General features: G+C 41.8%; 1 protein-coding gene across 1 annotated transcript in view; it reads left to right on the top strand.

The window, feature by feature from the left end:
• GRIK4 (glutamate ionotropic receptor kainate type subunit 4) overlaps window positions 1-6,553 on the top strand; it is a 440,303-nt gene extending 433,750 nt beyond the window's left edge. Inside the window, exon 20 of the mRNA XM_033171758.1 lies at window positions 6,030-6,553. Coding sequence (XP_033027649.1) covers window positions 6,030-6,395 — 366 coding nt within the window. The 3' untranslated portion in view covers window positions 6,396-6,553. The remainder of the gene's footprint in view (window positions 1-6,029) is intronic.
• The last annotated feature ends 13,942 nt before the right edge of the window (window positions 6,554-20,495 follow it).

Here is a 20,495-nt window from a genome sequence, read left to right on the forward strand (position 1 = left end):
CAGTCATATAATGCCATTTAAAGCCATATGCAACAGCACCAGACTGAGGAAAGAGGATTCCATCACTCAAGTGTCACAACAGAGAAGCCATTTCCCGAACTCATGCACAATGTGTCACACCTAGTGATGGTCCCTCCAGAAGGGTCTTTTTCAGGTAGGGTCCAGGTAGGGTGATATAGGGAGAGGCACTATTTTCAAGTATTCCAGTCCCAAGTTATTTAGGGCTTTGAAGATTAATGTTAACTCCTTGATTTGGGCTCAGTAGCATACAAGCAACCAGTATATGAATGGACGATTGGAGGAAATGAAGTAACGCTCTCAAGGAAATTTCCACAAATTAAACTAGTCACTCCGTCTCCTGAATCTTACGATCTGCAATATGGGGACAAAACTACTCATTTCTTTACGGAGTTGTTGCATTGATGAGAGGATGGTGAGAACGGGGCACTTTGGACACTCAGTAAAAGCTAAACAAGTTCTAAGTATTGTAGAGAATGAGATAAGATACATTCCCTTTATGATGTGTAAAGGGAACAAAGTATTTTATGGAATCTCATACATCTTAAAATGAGCTTTTTAAAAAAAAAACAACAAAAAAAAATACCATTATAGTGCTTCTTTGGAAGAGTTTAAAGCCAGAGGCACACTATTGCACATGTGATAAATAACGGCTTTTCTGTGGTGGTGTGCTTTCTACCCCAGAGGATGTCTTAAACAATAACGTACCATAAAAATCCCATGGTGTTGCTCAGCTCACTGGGGAATTATAAAAAACCAACTTGTTATAAAAACATTTTGGCATTTTTTATTATTTTTTTATTTTTGCTTTCAGCAGCAAACATTGATTTTGCTGGATTTTGAAAAGGAGCTGTTTTGCCAATATATACTGTATGGACAAAGAATGAAGGCTTATGGTAACAGGAAAGCTCCCTTTTCAAATGAGAGTTGGTGGCAGCTGGGGAAAAGCCAGGAGATATTGTGTTAACACGGCCACTATTGTATAAGCTTTGCAGAAAACGGCATGCGATTTTCAAAGGTGCTAAATAAGTACGAAGTGAATTATTTATATCTGTACTACCAAGTGGCTAAATATGGCACCAACTCATTCAGTGATGGCTCCGACCTGGTGGAATGCTCTGTCCCTTGAGACTAGGGCCTTACAGGATTTAACCTCCTTCTGTTGTTAGCTGCCCTGAGCCCGGGTTTCTGAACCGGGAAGGGCGGGGTATAAATAAAAATTTATTATTTATTATTAATATAAAGGTTAAAAGTATAGGAGCCAGAATGCAACCTTACTTTACTCCTCGTGATTTATTTTTTTAAATCATCAGTCGTACCACCATTTAAACCTACTATGACGGATTCTAATGTGAATCCCTAATTGCCTGGCCAAACTTTCTTAGCCACCTTGTGTTGACCGTCAAACCAGCCAGGGCGTGTTGATTGTGTGTAGTTAGCAATTGTAGAAGTTATCAAATAGGGCCTGAGTTCTGTGACAATTTGCTGGAAGACATCAACAAGATTTGGAGATTTGTTCATAAGAAGTTGACGCAAGTTTGTCAGATGATTACTATATCGTGTCTCTTGGATATCACTGCTCAATCCTTATCCGCGTTTTTATTATCCCAACCCGCCAGGTTCCAGGAATGAATGTTAAGACCTTTCTGGATGTTTTCTAGTCAGTTATGGTATCTTAAAGGAGAGCTGAAGGTATAATAATTTCTTTTTCTATAATTACCCCTAGGCTTGGGCCTATCTTGAGCATAATCCCTTTGATTTCCGGGAAACAGATTGCTAGCAGGGTAGGAATGCTGGGCCTCTAACCTGAGCATATTTCTTCCAATACCTGCATTTTGCTTGAATTCCTGCTTGCAATTCAGGTTGTTCTCATTATACTTCTGGATTTCTTCAATGGACAGTTATGAATGATTAGCTGTAGAACATCTGAGGAACTCTTTCTCGACGAATCATCATTGGAATTTGGACTTACCCTCTCATTCACTATTTTTTCCAGTATTTTATTAATCCAATCATTTGCTGCCTTCTCCTCCCTTCTGTGCTGGGGAGCAAGAAATGCAGAGTGCCGACCTGAAGTCTTCAAATCCATCAGAAAGATGCCAGATTGGGGCTTGAACAAATTAGATTAGGTGACAGCCCAATATCATTTCCTTGGAAGGTAGCAAGTGGGTTATCAGCATACTCATCCACTATTAGTAGCCTTGGATCAGAAGGGGTTAAGTTAAGAATGAAAAACAACCCCAACCCCAAGTCCATCTCTTGAGCATTCATATTAGCGTAAAAGCAGGTTTCTGAGCTCAAGTTCTAATCTTGATAGATGTCATTTAACCTTTTTGTTACTGAATCTGATAGGGACGTAGCAAACTCAGAGCTATCACCATCTTGATGTACCTTCAAACCATCTCTAATTTTAGTTTCTTTGCTGGTAGGTATCTTGCAGGACTACCGTCAGAATTCTTATCTCCACTAACCCGAGCAGTGTAACCAGTTCTGGCATTCAAACCCAGAACTTTCTTTTCCAAAGAATCAGTTCTTCTTAAGATTCCCTCTACTGTTTGTTTAGACAGAAGACATTGGTTGCGTAAAAGTTCCCACGGTGAGGGAGTTTCAGTCTCTGTTGTGGCCGAGTCTATTATGCCAAGACTGTTATTACACAGTTGACATGTTGTTGTACGGAAGAAGCTGAGGTTGCCTTAGAGCATATATATCAGCTCCTAGCAAGTCTGGATCGACCGACCAGTTAGCTAAGATTTCATTAGAGGAATATGTAGCAAAAGCTCTTACTTGGGATAAGGCATTTCCAGCCCCATGCAGTGTTTCCCAACTTGGGGTTTCCAGCTGTTTTTGGACTACAACTCCCATCATCCCTAGCTAGCAAGACCAGTGGGTAGGAATGATGGGAATTGTAGTCCGAAAACAGCTGGAAACCCCAAGGTTGAGAAATACTGAAGAGGACAGGGCTGTCCACGTAAGAAATATTAATTACACATTGGCACAATTATTTCACAGATACCTCTGCCTCCTTTGCTGAGTTACAGTAGCATAGATTTCTGGACTAAGTTTGGCAATGAAGTTCTGGATGTTTTATCTGAAGCACTGTGAGTCTGCGCTTGAGTAATAACCATGATAAAACTGTTAAAACTGCAGTGTATCCTTCAGTCAAGATGATGTTCTAAGTGTCTCTTATCAGTTAAAAATACTGAGCCAAAATAGCTGCTCTCCCAGTGCCTGTCCTCCAACTAAAATGTATGGCTTTTAAGCCCACCCAAAATTAAAACAGATAAGCTCCTTGGTTGTATGTAACAATTAACAATAACTGCTGAGCCAAATGACTTTAAAACTATTCAGATAAAAACCAAATTAAAAGTAGAACATACTGCAGAGCTCGGTGACAAGCAGCCTTGTTGTTGTTGTTCAGTCGTTCAGTCGTGTCCGACTCTTCGTGACCCCATGGACCAGAGTACGCCAGGCATGCCTATCCTTCACTGCCTCTCGCAGTTTGGCCAAACTCATGTTAGTAGCTTCAAGAACACTGTCCAACCATCTCATCCTCTGTCGTCCCCTTCTCCTTGTGCCCTCCATCTTTCCCAACATCAGGGTCTTTTCTAGGGATTCTTCTCTTCTCATGAGGTGGCCAAAGTACTGGAGCCTCAACTTCAGGATCTGTCCTTCTAGTGAGTACTCAGGGCTGATTTCTTTGAGAATGGATAGGTTTGATCTTCTTGCAGTCCACGGGACTCTCAAGAGTCTCCTCCAGCACCATAATTCAAAAGCATCAATTCTACGGCGATCAGCCTTCTTTATGGTCCAGCTCTCACTTCCGTACATTACTACTGGGAAAACCATAGCTTTAACTATACGGACTTTTGTCGGCAAGGTGATGTCTTTGCTTTTTAAGATGCTGTCTAGGTTTGTCATTGCTTTTCTCCCAAGAAGCAGGCGTCTTCTGATTTCGTGACTGCTGTCACCATCTGCAGTGATCATGGAACCCAAGAAAGTGAAATCTCTCACTGCCTCCATTTCTTCCCCTTCTATTTGCCAGGAGGTGATGGGACCAGTGGCCATGATCTTAGTTTTTTTGATGTTGAGCTTCAGACCATATTTTGCGCTCTCTTCTTTCACCCTCATTAAAAGGTTCTTCAATTCTTCCTCACTTTCTGCCATCAAGGTAGTATCATCAGCATATCTGAGGTTGTTGATATTTTTTCCGGCAATCTTAATTCCGGTTGGGGATTCATCCAGTCCAGCCTTTCGCATGATGTATTCTGCATATAAGTTAAATAAGCAGGGAGACAATATACAGCCTTGTCGTACTCCTTTCCCAATTTTGAACCAATCAGTTGTTCCATATCCAGTTCTAACTGTAGCTTCTTGTCCCACATAGAGATTTCTCAGGAGGCAAATGAGGTGATCCGGCACTCCCATTTCTTTAAGAACTTGCCATAGTTTGCTGTGGTCGACACAGTCAAATGCTTTTGCATAATCAATGTAGCAGAAGTAGATGTTTTTCTGGAACTCTCTGGCTTTCTCCATAATCCAGCGCATGTTTGCAATTTGGTCTCTGGTTCCTCTGCCCCTTCGAAATCCAGCTTGCACTTCTGGGAGTTCTCGGTCCACATACTGCTTAAGCCTGCCTTGTAGAATTTTAAGCATAACCTTGCTAGCGTGTGAAATGAGTGCAATTGTGCGGTAGTTGGAGCATTCTTTGGCACTGCCCTTCTTTGGGATTGGGATGTAGACTGATCTTCTCCAATCCTCTGGCCACTGCTGAGTTTTCCAAACTTGCTGGCATATTGAGTGCAGCACCTTAACAGCATCCTCTTTTAAAATTTTAAATAGTTCAGCTGGAATATCATCACTTCCACTGGCCTTGTTGTTAGCAAGGCTTTCTAAGGCCCATTTGACTTCACTCTCCAGGATGTCTGGCTCAAGGTCAGCAACCACATTTCCTGGGGTGTATGAGACCTCCATATCTTTCTGGTATAATTCCTCTGTGTATTCTTGCCACCTCTTCTTGATGTCTTCTGCTTCTGTTAGGTCCTTTCCACTTTTGTCCTTAATTGTGGTAATCTTTGTACGAAATGTTCCTTTCATATCTCCAAGCAGCCTTACTTGTTGCCATCTTCACAGGCATATTATATGGCTATTATTGTTATTATTGTTAGTAGAAGTCGGGAAAAGAATTTGGATTTTTACTTTGTAATTTCCCCCTGGTTCATGCAAGTCCTTCCATTTTCACCTCATGTCAAATATACGTGTACTGTACTTGGTTCAAATTGTTGAAAATGCCTTGATTCATGTGACATCATGATGTGTGTTATCTGCTTACAGAAAATAAATAAATTAAGCTGAAAATATGTGAATGAGACATAAAACTAATGTATTACTAAATGAAGGGGAGGGAGCTTAGAGCAGCAAAAGGTTCCAAGGCAAGTGCTGATATGTTTAAGACCTCCAATTCTAGAACCCATGAAGAAACCAAGAACTAGTCCTCACATCTCATTGAGGTGTGTAAACCTGTACCTGGGCTGCACCTCTTTACTGAATGTTCCTTCATTAAAAAAAAAAAAAAAAACCCACACAGAGAAAGCTAGTACAAAAGCTAGGCTTGAATCTATCTCCATCTTGTTTTCTACATGCAGGGACTTCTATTCTTTTTTGCATGGGAGACCATTCTGTGAGTAAAGTAGTGCAGCACAGACAGATTCATCATCCCAGTAAGAACTAAGTTATTGAGACTTAAACCAAACAAGGATATTCAATTGCTGATGATTAACCCCAGTTCTGATGTGGTTGCAAGGATCTTAGGATCCAAAGATGGACCAGCAGTTTTGCGCAGGAAACAAAAAAAACCCCACATTTGGCTAGTGACACAATAAACAGGCAGGCTGCTGAGAAAGGGTTACTGAACATTGGAGAAAGCCCCCAGGAAACCAGAAAGATAGAGGGGGCAGTAACCTTGAGACAATGTCTTTCTGAAACTGCTCTTCTTGTTCTTTGGCCTCTGCTAGGTATCCGTCTGCCAGGAAATGGTGACAGAGCTGCGTAGCATCATTCTCTGCAAGGACAGTTTCCACCCCCGTCGGAGGCGAGGGGGCATAATACGGACTCGCCCTGTTATACAAGAAGAACGGAGAACCCGCGCCACTACCATGCTAAGCAACGGCAAGCTCTGTGGCGGAGGCGACCCTGAGCAGCTGGCACAGAGACTTGCTCAAGAAGCCGTCCTGGTCGCTCGGGGATGCACACACATCCGGGTGTGTCCAGAATGCCGGAGGTTCCAAGGTCTTCGGGTCCGGCCAGGTCCAGATTCCCCCGTGCAAAGCGACGAGAGCTTGGAATGGGAGAAAGCAACAAACAGCAGTGAGCCTGAGTAGAACAGTGGGGAGACAGCAGAAGAAGAAGCTTAATGTTCCATTTTACAGAACATGAGACTTGTACACAGTGTTGAACTATTTTTAAATTAATAAAGAGGCGCCCCAGCTTGGCAAGAGCAAATCAAAGCTTTAGGCTGGGGGGCTGAGCCCAATGGGAACGTTTTCTTACCTGTCTTATATGAGAAAGTATCTAACCTACCTACTTTCTGAAACATTAAGAGAACGCCCCTCTAGCTAGGCTGAGAGGGACCCTTCCTCAACAGCCTGCTCCTCAGAAACTTGAGGTATGGGGGTATGAAAAAAGGCAAGTCACAAAAAGCTGGTGGCAACCAGAGTCACAAATATCCTAAACCCAGGTGGAAAAAAACACCATTATTGCCACATGGACTTCTTCATGGGGGGGGGGGGTTCTTTTCTTTTGGAATTTGTGTTGGGGAGGATAATTTTCTTTATTTTATTGTTGGAACTTCAGGACCTGGAGGGATACAGCACTCCCGAGTTCGGGTGCTGAGCGCACACAACTTTCCCAGGGTCAGGTGAGTAGTTGCAGAAGAGAGGAAGGGTTAAGTCCCATATAAGTGCAGCCAACAACAAGGAAAGTACATTCAAAGAGTTACAAATACCAAAAACCAACTAACACGCTGAACTTGGAGGCCTTGATAACAGCTAGAATTTCAGGGTACTTGTGTCTGTCTTGCTTGCTTAAGCAACTCTCCCCCTACACACACACACACACACACACTGATCTTTCTTTGTACACATTTTGAGAAAGCTAACCAGTAGGAGAGCAGGTTGGGTACTTGGGATTCTGTATTCTCTCCCCTCCCCCAGCAGGGGGTGGCAGAATTTAACTATCCCAGGTTGTCAGCTTTTGAAAGTCAAGTTTTAACACTGTGTTAAGAGAGGCGTCCTCACGATTTATTACATGTGCCCGTGATCAACTCTGTTCTTAAGAAGAAAAATCACCACCACCACCCCGAGTTCAACAGACTCACTTATGACCTAGACATCATCCTCTGTAAGAGGGTTTTCTTTGCTATGAAATATCATTGAGTGAAGGTCCACCAGCAATGCCCATGGTGTCTTTTGAAGACCTATGAGAAGAATGGACCAACAGCCAGGAAATCCTTAGCAACGGTTTTGAGCAGTTGCGGGTTTTCTGTGGGAGGAGTTCGATTTCCTGATTGACAATTCTATGCAATTCCTGATTGTAAAAAATACAAGGAAGAAAAACAAGGTGACGACAAATGAACACAGGTCAAATAACGTGTTCTTGATTATTATTTTCCCCCCAGTTTGTTTTTGAATGTACTGAAATAAAATCTGTCCTTCTATATAAATATAGGATTTTTTTCCCTCTATACCTTTGATATTCAGAGGTAGCTGGAGTCCCAGTTCGTAAGGGGGAAGGCTATGTAGTTGCCTATGGCTAATGCACTTTATTCCGTTCTTTCTATCCACATTGGAGCAGTTTGCCAACTGGTTAAGTTAGTATTATATTGTCATTGGCCACAATAAAACACTAAGTGTTCTTAAGTTCTCTCAGTCGGTTTAAGCGTTCCTAACTCTATATTGGATTGTGGCCACTGATCGGGCAGGGAAGACACTTGTGTTAAGGACTCTAGAAGTAGTAGAGGAAAAGATTAATGTTGTTCTTCTAACTGGTTTGGGATTTATTTTAACAGGTAAAAACAGCCATCAACTCCGTGAGTGGAGTATATTGAATACAGCAAAAAGAAAAGAAAAGAAATAATCTCTGATGGCATTGTAAGTGTGAAACACAGAGAAACTTAGCTTTCTGTTTTTAATCCTTAATATGGCAAGAAAATTTTAAAGTCCCTGACAGCAGTGAGTGCTGTGGGCACTGAGAGAAAACTTTGGGGAGAGAAAGGAGAGAAACACTTATGATTATCCTACTCACAGAGAAGGCTCATTTCTAACCCCAGGCACTTGGCATCAAACTCAGAATGGGAAAAAAGAGAGATCTGCGTCGAACTTTTATTTTTTTACTTATGCTTTAGTAACTGAAAGCACTTTACCTTCCCTATTCCGATATTCTGTTATTACTTTTATTTCATGCCTCTCCTCCCAAGAAACTCAGCGCAGTGTGCAACATGCTTCTTTCACCTCTAGCGTATCCCCAAATCTACCCTGTGAGGGAAGTCAAACAGCCTGAAAGAGACAGCAGCTTGCCCAAGCACACACAGTGAGCTTCACAGCTCAGTGGAGATTTCAATCTGGAACTCCACATGCCTAGCTGAGGAAGGATATCACAGAACCATACTAAGAACCATAGTTATAACCAAGCACATCCTTGGTGCAAATATAGATAGAGCCTTTTCGTGTGAGGGTGACCTACCAGCAGAACTTTTAAAAACAACCTCCTGCATACCCACTTGCTGGCATCTCCGCATCTACCGGTAAGTAATTGTAAATGGTTGGTGAAAGTTGCCTTAGCTTTGACGGGGCAGGCCATGAAAATACTACTCAGAAGGTGTGTGGGTTATGTGGCAGAGCTGAATGACAGGTGGACACTCTGGTCCTACAAACTGCACTCCTAAAATGTTCGGGAAGCACCACCGTTGCCCATTGCTCAGCCGTACGAATGCCAACTGCTGTCACATCCACCTTCGTGACAGCAATAAGGGAAATTCTACTGAGCATGGCTGTGTTTCATTTAAAGGCTGACACGTTTGCACAAGCAACAGGGAATATTCATCAAAAGAGCATGGGTCTTTTAACATTTATTTACAGATTACCCAAAGGGAAAAATAAGAGTTCTCATGAATAATTGAATCTGAGCTTTCTTTCACAGGGGTGAATAAAGACAAGCCAGACAACGAAAGACACACCGTTTCTTTTGCCGCTCCAAAACCCTATCACGCATTGAGGAAGCCTATGTACATGGCCACGTTGGCACATGCCAACTTGAATTGCATTATTGATGTCGGTTTTTGTACTCCCGGTTTTCTTTTAAAAAAAACAAAACCTGGATTAACACTTTTAAGCTGTAGCACCCGTACCTTCCTTTCCATGGCAATTTTACTGCTTTGGTTCTTCATCCTTTGATCCTGTAAGACATTCTTCAGCCTGAGAATATGCTTGGCCACCTGCCATTCTCTTGCCAAATAGTTAAAGGATGTATTGGTGGATCTGAGGGTACAGGCACTGACCCCATGCCATTCAATTTAATGTTTGTTACTGCCTGGCATGGAAGAGTTCACATAACCATTTGGCAGGAAAAGGCTATCATGAGTTAGTAACGACTGTTATATGGAGCCTCCAAGTTTAGAAGAACCATGCCTCTGAACAATTGTTGCTGAGGAACAATGTGTCCTACCTATGGCCTTCCAAGGGCATCTGGTTGTGAGAAACAGGGGGCTAGAGTGGACAGGCCTTTGGTCTGATTCAGCAGGCTCGGGGCTTCTTTTCAGCCAAAACTCAGTCCAAGCACCTCTCAGGTGGGCACCATTGCCATTATAAGAAAACAACAGAGACATTCATGTTGAGTTCCGGCACCTCTTAGGTTCTCACTGATTCAAAAGTGGAGAGGGCACGGTGCTTATTAAATCTAACAACTGATTGATGAAATTGATGGGTATGTGAATGTCTACTCCCTTTCCATGTTTATGCCCTTGGTGGAGCACTCAGAAAACTGATTCCATTATAAACAGATCAGAAATCTGGGATAACATCGGCACAGTCAGACAATAAACAGCCAGTAGGATTGCTATTCTTTTCCACTTTAGCAGCAGCTTCCCTTCCCTCTCACACCCACATCCACAATAATCAGGTCGAACTTTTCCCATCCCTTTCCATGCCAAGAAAACTTAACTTGATGGTTTTCTGCATGTAAGAACGCTGTTAAAGGCACAGGAAAAGGGCCGGGGGGGGGAGCGAACTCTAGCAGCCAGTGATGCGCCTAAGAATTGTGTAAATTGAAGTTTACATTTCCAATCAACTACCAAGACTGGAGCACCTGTAGTAGTAAATACTGAATTGGAGGAAAATGTACAAAGGTGATTCAAACAATATTTAAAAGTCAGATCTGGTTTTTCCTTCTTTCCTTACAAATCAGTAAGGTTTCCTTTTCTGTTATACACTTTTAGTTCAGTTTGTGTGTGTGTGTTTTGTTTTGTGTGCTTTGGGATCAGAGTTTTGCAATAAAATGCACACAGATTCTGAGAAATTAGTGGATGGATTATAGCTGCTTCAGGTGAGCACAGTTTCTTTGATACCACAACAAGGCACACATTGCTCTTTCCCCCTCCACTGGGGCAGATTTCTAGTTCAGTGGAAGCGGTCTTTCCATGGCCTCTTTGCTTTGACCAGCCCCACTCACATGCAAATAAAGTTCATGGTTTTGTCATTTGAAATGCACTTTCCCAGAATGTCTACCTATTGATGAAAAGTGGTAATTCTAGTAAGCAATCTCTTCCAGATCCCACTGGGAGCAGACGATTAGATCAATTCAAATATAATTGCTTTATCTCTTTTAATTGTTTCACCACACCTGCTGTCCATTACCAAGAGGCACATAAAGTGGGGATTTTAAATTCCTCTCTGTTTAATTCTCTCCTGTGTTCCTTATTAGAATATTCATCCTGGGGGTTTGCCAAGTTTAGCTCTTATGCAGGTTAGGTGAGACTCCCATATGATAACTAAGATACTGGGGAAACCCTTTTTATAATGAATGTTTTATGAGTTTTTTTTATTTCCAGGCCAGTTAATTTGCACTCAGCTCTAAAGGGATATTATTTTTCCTTAAAGGTCCGGTCTGGGACTTGACTTCTAGATGCATTAATGTATTGCTGAGGGTCGCGGGTTGTCTCAGAACTCCACAGATGCAATTGCTGAGAATTCTGGTTTTGTTTAACCATCCCAGAATCATTTTGCAGTTCCAAAGTCTCCGTGAAAAGATAAAGCTCACAATTATAACAAGGGAGGTGGGACAGATCCTCCTATTTAGGTCAGCACATCTAGTAAGAATGACTACTTAACCCTTTCTTTGATGGGTTTTTTTTAAGAAAGAGCAGCACAATGGCCTTTTTCACACAGTGAAAGAACAGAGAGGCTCTTTTCATTCTTCTCTACCTTGTTTGGTTACCTTTTGTCAGTACATTCATTTGCTTTTTCTACCAACTCACTTCTAAGATCTCAAGAGCAAATACAGGCCAGGTTCTCTGTTGATAGAACTGACAGGCATTTCATTTATCTGAATAGATCTGAATAAATAATCGGTTAAATATCTTTTTCTATCTAATTAGGATTGGATTCTAAACCCAGACTGATATAATTTGGAAAGAACATAAAGAAACATTATTGGATTTACAGCAGTACCTTAACAACAAGGTGATTAGCTAGACAGAAAATTAGCTCCCCTATGTTCAAATCCTTTCTTACTCCAACTTACTGGGTAGCCATGTGCAAATTGCTAGGTGAGGGTTATACAAAACCACATTTCGGGGCTACAGCAGAGATGGGGAACCTATGGATCTCCAGAGATTGTTGGACAAAAACTCCTTGACTGTTGGCTGTGTGGACTGGGACTGATGTGATTTGGAACTGGACAACATCTGAGTTCCAGGTGTTCTCCATCGCAGCACTACAGATGTATCCCTGTGTTCAAGTACTCCACTTAGCAGAATTTGCTCTCTGGGTGAGGCAGAGCCACTATGTGAGCATTTGCACTCTGCTGACTTTACACTGCTTCACCCCCCCCCTCCCAGAAAGCAATAGCAACCCATCTACCTGGAAACTAGTTTCGCAGCCCCACCCCACCCAGCAAGGTACGGTACTTCTGCAACGTACTAACTTCCTGGATTGCATGAGCGGCCACATCCAATAAACCAAGCTCGGACCTGCAGTTGCCTTCTAAATCAAAATTATAGAGCACAATTTGAAACTGGCTAGAAATCCTGCTATGCAGAGAGATTGCAAACCATAGTTTGCTGGTTCAGCTCTAATAGTTCTAATGGTTCAGCTCTTATATGATTTGCTGCCACAAACCAAGTAAAGTTTGTTGTAACTAATGAAGCAGGGAACTCAAAAGATAACAAGAGGAGGAGTGGAGACTACAGGAGCTTGAGTCCCTGATTCAGTTTGCCTGTAACACTAAGCCAAACCATGGTTTACACAAATGTGTAAGCATGAGGTCCTCCTAGAGAGGAGATTGTGGCTGCTTAGCTCCTCTAGCCCTTCGGTTGTTGTGCATTAAACCATTGTTTAGCTTATCATGTCATCTGAACCCAAAGTTGTGGTTTGTCTCTCCAGACAAACCATGAGCTATAATACAAGAACAAACCTTGCTTACAACTTGTCATTAATCTGTAGAGAGATAAAAGCACCCAAAATCTCCTTTTGGAGACAACATTCATTCTAAGATATGGTTTGGCTTAGTGTAACGTGTGGTTTTGGTCAGTCATGTAACACAACGCCATGGTTTGGCATTACAATGTAAAGCAGAAATGAACGATACTTACTTCACTGGAACACTAGATTCAACAATACCAAAGAGTGTAGTCTTTATATCAGTGTATTGCACACATTCCTTTATGCTGATCAGCAGGAAGTGTGAGGTGATGGTTGAAGCAAATTGGTGTGGACTTGATTGGTGCTCCAGTGGGGAAATGCAGAGGAAAAAGTTGAGTGTGAGTATGATAAAGAACTTGCTGCTATCACTATGACTGGTTTCCTATCTCTCTGAAGAAGTGCTGGAGTGCTAGAGATATGATCATAATTGTAAAGAGGATTTATTTTTAAGTAAACGATGTTGTAAGCCTGTTGAAATGACAAAAGTGACTTCACAAAGGCTATTATGATGACAGATTCATTGGAAAACACATTGCAAGTTAACAACAGTGAGGAATGCATATTACAGGGCAAACATGGGAAAAAAACGGTTGCCGCCTCCACCCCCCACCCCAAAAAGGCAGACGTACAGCGGCATAAAGCTGGGAGGGGGCAGCGGCATAAAGGCCTCATGCAAATTCCCTGTTACAAAAACTTAACAGAGAAATGTTTTGCAAGACAGGACGAGCTGAAGCATTTGTAGAGTGGAGTTTTTTTATAGTAACAGATCGTTGTGCATAAATGCAAACCAATTACAGAGCACCTAAAAGGCCATCAATTAGAATGTGATAGAGAGAGACACAGTGATTGAATATACAGAATGGAACTCCTTTCGAGACGTGACCAGCAGTGATAAATCCCTAGAGAGGAACAGATTTCACAGGCAATCCTTTCTGTACAACACTGAACCACCGTATAGGGCCTGCTCTCCAACTGAATTCTCCCCTTACCTCACAGGTAATCTACCATTAAACCACCCTGTGGGAAGGATCCCAATTATGTTTCTTATTGTGCTTTTTAAATAATATGTAATTTAATGCTATGAGTAAACTACCTTGAAAGGATTTGTATTTTATTTTGTTTATTTTATTGCACTTATATCCCACCTTTTTCTCCAAGGAGCTCAAGGCGGCATAGAAGGTTCTCCCCTTCCTCAATTAATCCCCACAACAATCCTGTGAGGTAGGTTAGGCTGAGAGGCAGTGACTGGCCCAAGGTCACCTAGTGAGCTTCATAGAAACATAATTTTTTTAGAGTTGGAAGGGACCCAAAGGTCATCTAGGGCAGTGTTCCCCAACCTTGGGCCTCCAGCTGTTTTCAGACTACAATTCCCATCATCCCTGACCACTGGTCTTGCTAGCTAGGGATGATGGGAGTTGTAGTCCAAAAACATCTGGAGGCCCAAGGTTGGGGAACACTGATCTAGGGGATTGAACCCGGACTTCCCAGGTCCTAATCTAACACGGCACCACATTGGCTCTTTGAAATGCAACATATACAGTGGTGCCCCGCTAGACGAAAATAATTCGTTCTGCGAAAATTTTCGTCTAGCGGGTTTTTCGTCTAGCAAAGCGGCAATGCAAGCCGCGTTTTCACTAGACGGAAAAAAGACGGAAAATTTTCGTCTTGCGAGGCAGCCCCATAGACTTTTTCGTCTTGCGGGGCTGCCTTCCGCTAGACGAATGCCTTCGTCTAGCGAGTTTTTCGTCTAGCGAGGCATTCGTCTAGCGGAAGGCAGCCCTGCAAGACGAAAAAGTCTATGCTCCTCTGCTCTGCTAAAGCCAACATCATTCTCATTCTCTGTTCATGTTTTTTGCCACCTTCTTCAATTGCAGGTTTTAATTTATGCTATGCATAGGAATAGGATGAAGTGGGGTAGCTACAGTTCTCACTGGGGCAAACCATTATAGTCATTTGAAAGCACCAACTATATATAGATGCAGTTCTTAAGCCTTCCAGTGTCAGCAGAGCCATAGGCTCTGTTGGAGATAAAACATGTATTTCAAGCTTTTAGGTGCCAACGCCACATTTTAAGAAGCCACAATTTTTCTTCTGGGCATGAGCCCTTTGCAGGACTTGAGCGACTATTTTGACTCCTCGGGGACCAGTCCCATTTTCACTGCCTGCACTATCCTAGTGAAGGATAGCAAGTAGTAGGGCTAGAAAAGATCTCTGAGTCCTGGAATCCAAGTAAACAATACCGAGGCAGATGGGTTCAATATAAGGCACTAGGCTGCCAGATGAAAAAGACTCCAGGACACCTATAACTTTAATTATTATGTAGAGGAGGAAATTTCTGCAGGCACAGATTCCCCACTTGTGACGAAGCTGCACTTGTAGAAATCCCCTCCTTTGCAGTATGGATATGAAAATACTGTATTCAGTCTACCTAAGAGGATTGTTGTAAGGATTCAAGACATAATGTGATGCAGTTTAAATACTTCCCCACCCAAAAGAACCCCATGCAAATTCTAAGTATTACTATGCTGTGCTTAATTTATTGTGCGAAGTTTATTGCTAACTGCTTATTTTTCCTATAGCTGCCAGTCCCCGAAGTGAAGTTAATTCCCTATTTTTATACAAAGAAATCCAACCCAATATTCAAACTGCAAAGATGCATAATACATGGCAGTAAATCAATGTAGACAAGATCCCTAGCTGATGTAAATAAGATATATATTTTTAAACAAAAAAAATGTACCTAGGGAGGGATATGGCCTTATTTTACCAACTTCTTATTGGGTACTTCAGACTATATTTTGCTTTGTTTGGGAAAGAGTACATTTCTTGTCAAGAGTTATCTGTGCTCTCAGGTAACATTGATGAGTTTAGCACTTCAGGCTTAGCTCTGAGCAAGCCAAGGTCGGATGTAATTTATTTCAAGGCCAAAAGGGAATGCAAATGAATGCAGAGAGAAAGATCTCTCTGATCCCCAGGTGAATTTTAAGACGGCTGATTTGTCTGTTCAAATTCTATTGTTGTTCTAGATTCCACTGCATTTATGAGCATGCTCAGAAAAGAAACTCTTGCTCTAATTTGCAGGACTAAAGTATATAATTACATACATATACATGTGCAGTGCACGCACATAAACACACAGCCCTCAACTAGATTCCATTTCTGTTTAGCAGCTGTGGAAGGCAACATAGGTTGCCCAGTATTTAAAATTGATGCAAAATAGTCAGCAAAGTATCAGTGTAATACTGGTCTGATGCGTGCCCAACCACGATCATATATTTGTGGCTTCTGTAAACATAGGTGAAATATACTCGGAGTCGAGTATGAATTTCATGCTCTTTATTCAGCTTGTAGTAGCAAAAGAAGAAGAAGAAGAATGTCTGTTTCCCCAAAATGTCTGCTATATATACATTATTTACACAATGGGCCTTGCGTGATTGGCTACTTCTGGGCTGCTCCTGTAGGTCAATCAGGTTGCTGACTCACTTCATCCAGGAGCCTGATTGGCTGCTTCTGCAGGCCAATCAGGTTGCTGATTCACTTCTACCTGGAGCTGGATTGGGTGGCTACTGCAGACCAATCAGACCTGCATTCTGGATCCTATTGTTCTAGGATTCAGCTCAGTACATAACAATAGGTAAAGGTATTTTTCACAAACTAGTTTCATTCCAAAAATAAAAGATCAGTGCACATTGATTCTGCACTACCCCCACTCACAGTGGGTTCATTTGAAAACAGATGGAGACAGTCACAGCAATGGGGAGGGCAGGGTGCCCACATCTGCCCAGTGATGCTGTGGGTGGGCATATATTAAGATTGCAATACCACTTCCTTGCTCATTAACCCTGGGCTGGGGCATGTGCAGGCAGCAAAAAGTGTGGATAAACCTAATTCAAGGGGTGGGGTGTTTCAAATGTGTATCAAGTAGCCACACCCATCCTTGTGGATGGCAGGATCTAGAACCAATCTAGATTGAAAGCGGCAGGCTGAGGATAAGTATGAATGGTTCTGGATTGAGGAAAGCTACATTTTTGTGCTACAGACAGGTTTGTGTGTACACAGTTTTGTGTTATTCACATCTCATAATTTTGAAGTTCCTTTATTATTTTGAATATTTGCTCGGTTGTTTGTTTGTTCTTGCCATGAATTAAACAGAGCTTGATTCCAAGTAATGTATTTAAGACTATGGGGAAAGGACAAAAACCAGTTTTGGACATACCCTATGAATTCAAAAAGCAGTAGATTGATGTTGGCTGCACACTGATTTTTGACCATTCTCTAAGGAGTGTCCCTTGCGATGCTAAGCACTCACAGTGTCAGGGCACTATGGTTAATGGGGAAATTTTGCACCTTTGACTCCCTGTTAATCATCAGACACAGTGAAAGAGTTCTTCTCTTGATTCTTATTAAAGCTCCACTTTTATTTATCATTATTAAATCATGAAATTGGACAAAAATGTTTAAATTAAGTGAAAAAGAGATTTGTGAAAAAATCCAGATTTCTTTAAAGAATTGAGGAATTGGCCGGGGGGGGGGGGATGCAATTTGCATAGTTGCTTATATTTATTTTTCTGCAATTATTTCCCTGCCTACCATATCAAATGTTTCTTGTTTTTTCACTTTACATTTCAGATGTGAGCTTTTGAGAATAGGGAATTTAGAATTTGTTATCAGCCCTGAAGCCAAAGAATTACATGGATTATGAATCACAATAACTGCAAAAGGGATTGAGACAGAGCATAGATTGAGTGCTGTGATTTTCTAAAGCCATATTTGCTAGGGATAAATTGCACATAGGGAACATGCAAATTCCACAGCAATCTATATGCAAGGGGTGGGTCAGGATTGGGAGAAAAAGAGACGAGGAACCTGGAAGGACACAGGAAAAAGAAGAAAAGATTTCAACAGGAACAGCTGTGGACTCAAGGCAACCATGACTACATTTCAGGAGCATTTCTAAATTGGCTTGGTTCACGTGTAACGCTAAGCCGAAGCATGGCTTATCAAGAATGGGCAAACAAATGGGTTCCCAGCATGAAGATCATGGCCACTGCACTCCTCCCCAGGTCCTGCTGCTGCCATGCTACCCAGGGCTAAGCCATTGTTTGTCTTAGTATTACATCTGATCCCTAGCTCTGGGCTTGTCGCCCCAGAGCACAAATAATTAACCAAGAACAAACCTTAGTTATAACTTGTAGTTTTCCTGGAGCATGACAAACCACAAGAACTGATTTGTTCATAATGCTAAGCCAAACCAAGGCTTAGCCCTGGGTAGCATGACAACAGCAGAACTGGGAGAGGGGTGGCAGCAGTTACAGTCTACACTCTGGGAACCCAAGGTTTGTTTGTTCCCATTAAGACATGGTTTGGCTTAGCGTTATGTGTGAAGTGGGTCATCATCTTATTTTGTGGGCAAATAATCAAGTTGTAAGCTGTCGCAGAAAATAATTGAAGAAATAAATTGTAGGAGTGACTCGTTAAAAGGCGTATCTTCCTAGCCTCATCCAAAACACAAGACCACGTTACACTTACAGAACTACTCTTTCATCATGTCAGCGAGCCCATCTTAGACCACAGGCTGGGCAAAGTGGGTCACTAATAATGCAGTCCTATTCATATTTACTTAAGAGAAAGCCTGACTGAACAAAGTGAACCTCATTCCTGAGAAAGCATGCTTATGCTCAGGCTGCAAACCTGCCTTTTGCCTAAAATGAAACTTTCAAATGTCATGTACATCTACCTGGGGAAAATTCTTTAAAGTCAATTTGGATCAAAAGGGGAGAGGAAAGGTGCAGTTTTGAATATGGCCAGTGAGTGAAAAAGAAACAATTGAGTTTGGGGCTAGAAAGCAGCAGCTGTGGCAAACTTTCCAAGTGTGCTGCTGTTGGGGGATTGATGCTGCCTTGTGATTAAACACTGCTTACTTTCCTCTGCTCTGTCTGTACACCTGTGCATAAACACGTAGTCCAGGAGACATGTGAAGTATTGGGCAGTTTCTGCCTGCCAGGCAACTGACCCTGTGAAGCTTCCTCTAAACCCCCTAACATATGAAGCATGAAATGACTTGTCATAGATCAATGACTCCAGTGAACTGAGGAGGGAATCCTTTTCATACTGTATGTGTGTATGCCATAAAACTGGCAAGCAGATCTGACACCTCAGAAGACAGGAATAAAATTCAAAATGACCCCGGAAGAATAGAAAACTAGGGTGAAACAAAGGGCTCATCCACATTTCTTTGTTCCCCATTTCTAGGGGTCCAGGGGTGAGTGGTTTTATTTATTTTTTGGCCCAGCGTTTTCCCCAGGAAAACCTGTGTTTTACCACTGAATTGGAGCAAATGGCAATCGGGTTTTTGCAGATTGCTGCTCGTTCCAATTCAGCAGTAAAACACAGGTTTTCCTGGAGAAAATGCAGGAACAACAACAAAATGAACATTCAGACATGGACCTGGAAAACCCCAGAACCTCAAAATGTCCCTATTTTCCAAGGACAGTCACAGATTTACAGAAAGCCTCCAGGTTTCTGATTTGATCCAGGAATGCCCTGCTTTTCTTTAGGACATCCCTATTTTGGTCAAAGAAATGTTGGAAGGTATTAAACCCAGAACGGTGCTTAGAAAGCGCGGAGCAAAAGTACTCTGAGTATGGATGAGGACAAAATGAAATTCAGCAGAGACAAACACAAAATGCTGGAGGGGAGGGGGTAATCAAATGCACAGGTTTAGGATGATTCCTGGCTTGGCAGCAGTATAGGTGAGAAGGATCTAGGGATTGTAGTCTATCACAAGTTGTCCTGTACCGGAGTGCAACACACCTGGAAAAAAAGGCTACTGCAATTTAAAGCTGGATGAATAGAACAACAGTTTACAAGTCACAATAAGAAATGATTCCACTTTATACTAATTTTTGCATATTATGGGGTACTAGTTTGTATCCAATTTAGTTTTATTCAGAGTAGACCCCTTGAAATAAATGGGCCTCAGATAGTTTTAACTCTGAGCATGGCTAATACTGAATACAACCAACCATGTCAAGTTCTGGCTGCCACACTTAAAAAAAGATTTAGACAAAGTAGGACAGATTCAGTCGAGGGTAACGAAGTTGGTCGGGGATATGGAAAACAAGTCTTACAAGGAAAGACTGAAGGATCATATGTTTAACTGGGAGAAGAATGAGGAGAGGCACAGCAGCTCTTCTTCCTCCAGTAAGCAGGACTAGATCAAATGGTTGAACATCAAGAAAAACTTAGGCTGAAGACAAGGCAGCATTATAAAATAGGCACAAGGGCAAATGTGTCTGCTAAGAGTGTTCTGTAGACAGGGCCCCATGGTGAGAGAGGAAATTATGTGTTTTCTGGAATGTTGTTAGTAAAGCAGTTGAACAATGCATTAATTACATAGGACGTATAATTGTGTACCAGTTTAAAAGCTACTAAATCATCATCTTGATCTCACAGCAAGAATAACCACTGGGTGGTTATTCAAGACTACACACGAATCACAATCACAAGGCCTTTTATATATAATTGGGGTGCTTTTATATGTTACATCCTGACTAGAGCATTTTAGGTCACAGTCCTCAATAGGACTTTTGAGTATGTTTTGTTGTTGATGATACTTTTGTTTGTGTTGTTGTTGTGAGCTGCCTTGGAACAAAGATTTATGATGAGAGGCAGGAGGAGGAATACATCATTAAAATAAGTAACTACAAATAAAGGAGTTTTTCTTTGAATGATTTTAGTATTTTATATTTGTGTTGGTTTTGCAATAAATAAATCAATAAATCAATG

This window comes from Lacerta agilis, chromosome 15 (assembly GCF_009819535.1).
Source record: "Lacerta agilis isolate rLacAgi1 chromosome 15, rLacAgi1.pri, whole genome shotgun sequence".
In the NCBI taxonomy this organism is placed as follows: Eukaryota; Metazoa; Chordata; class Lepidosauria; order Squamata; family Lacertidae; genus Lacerta; species Lacerta agilis.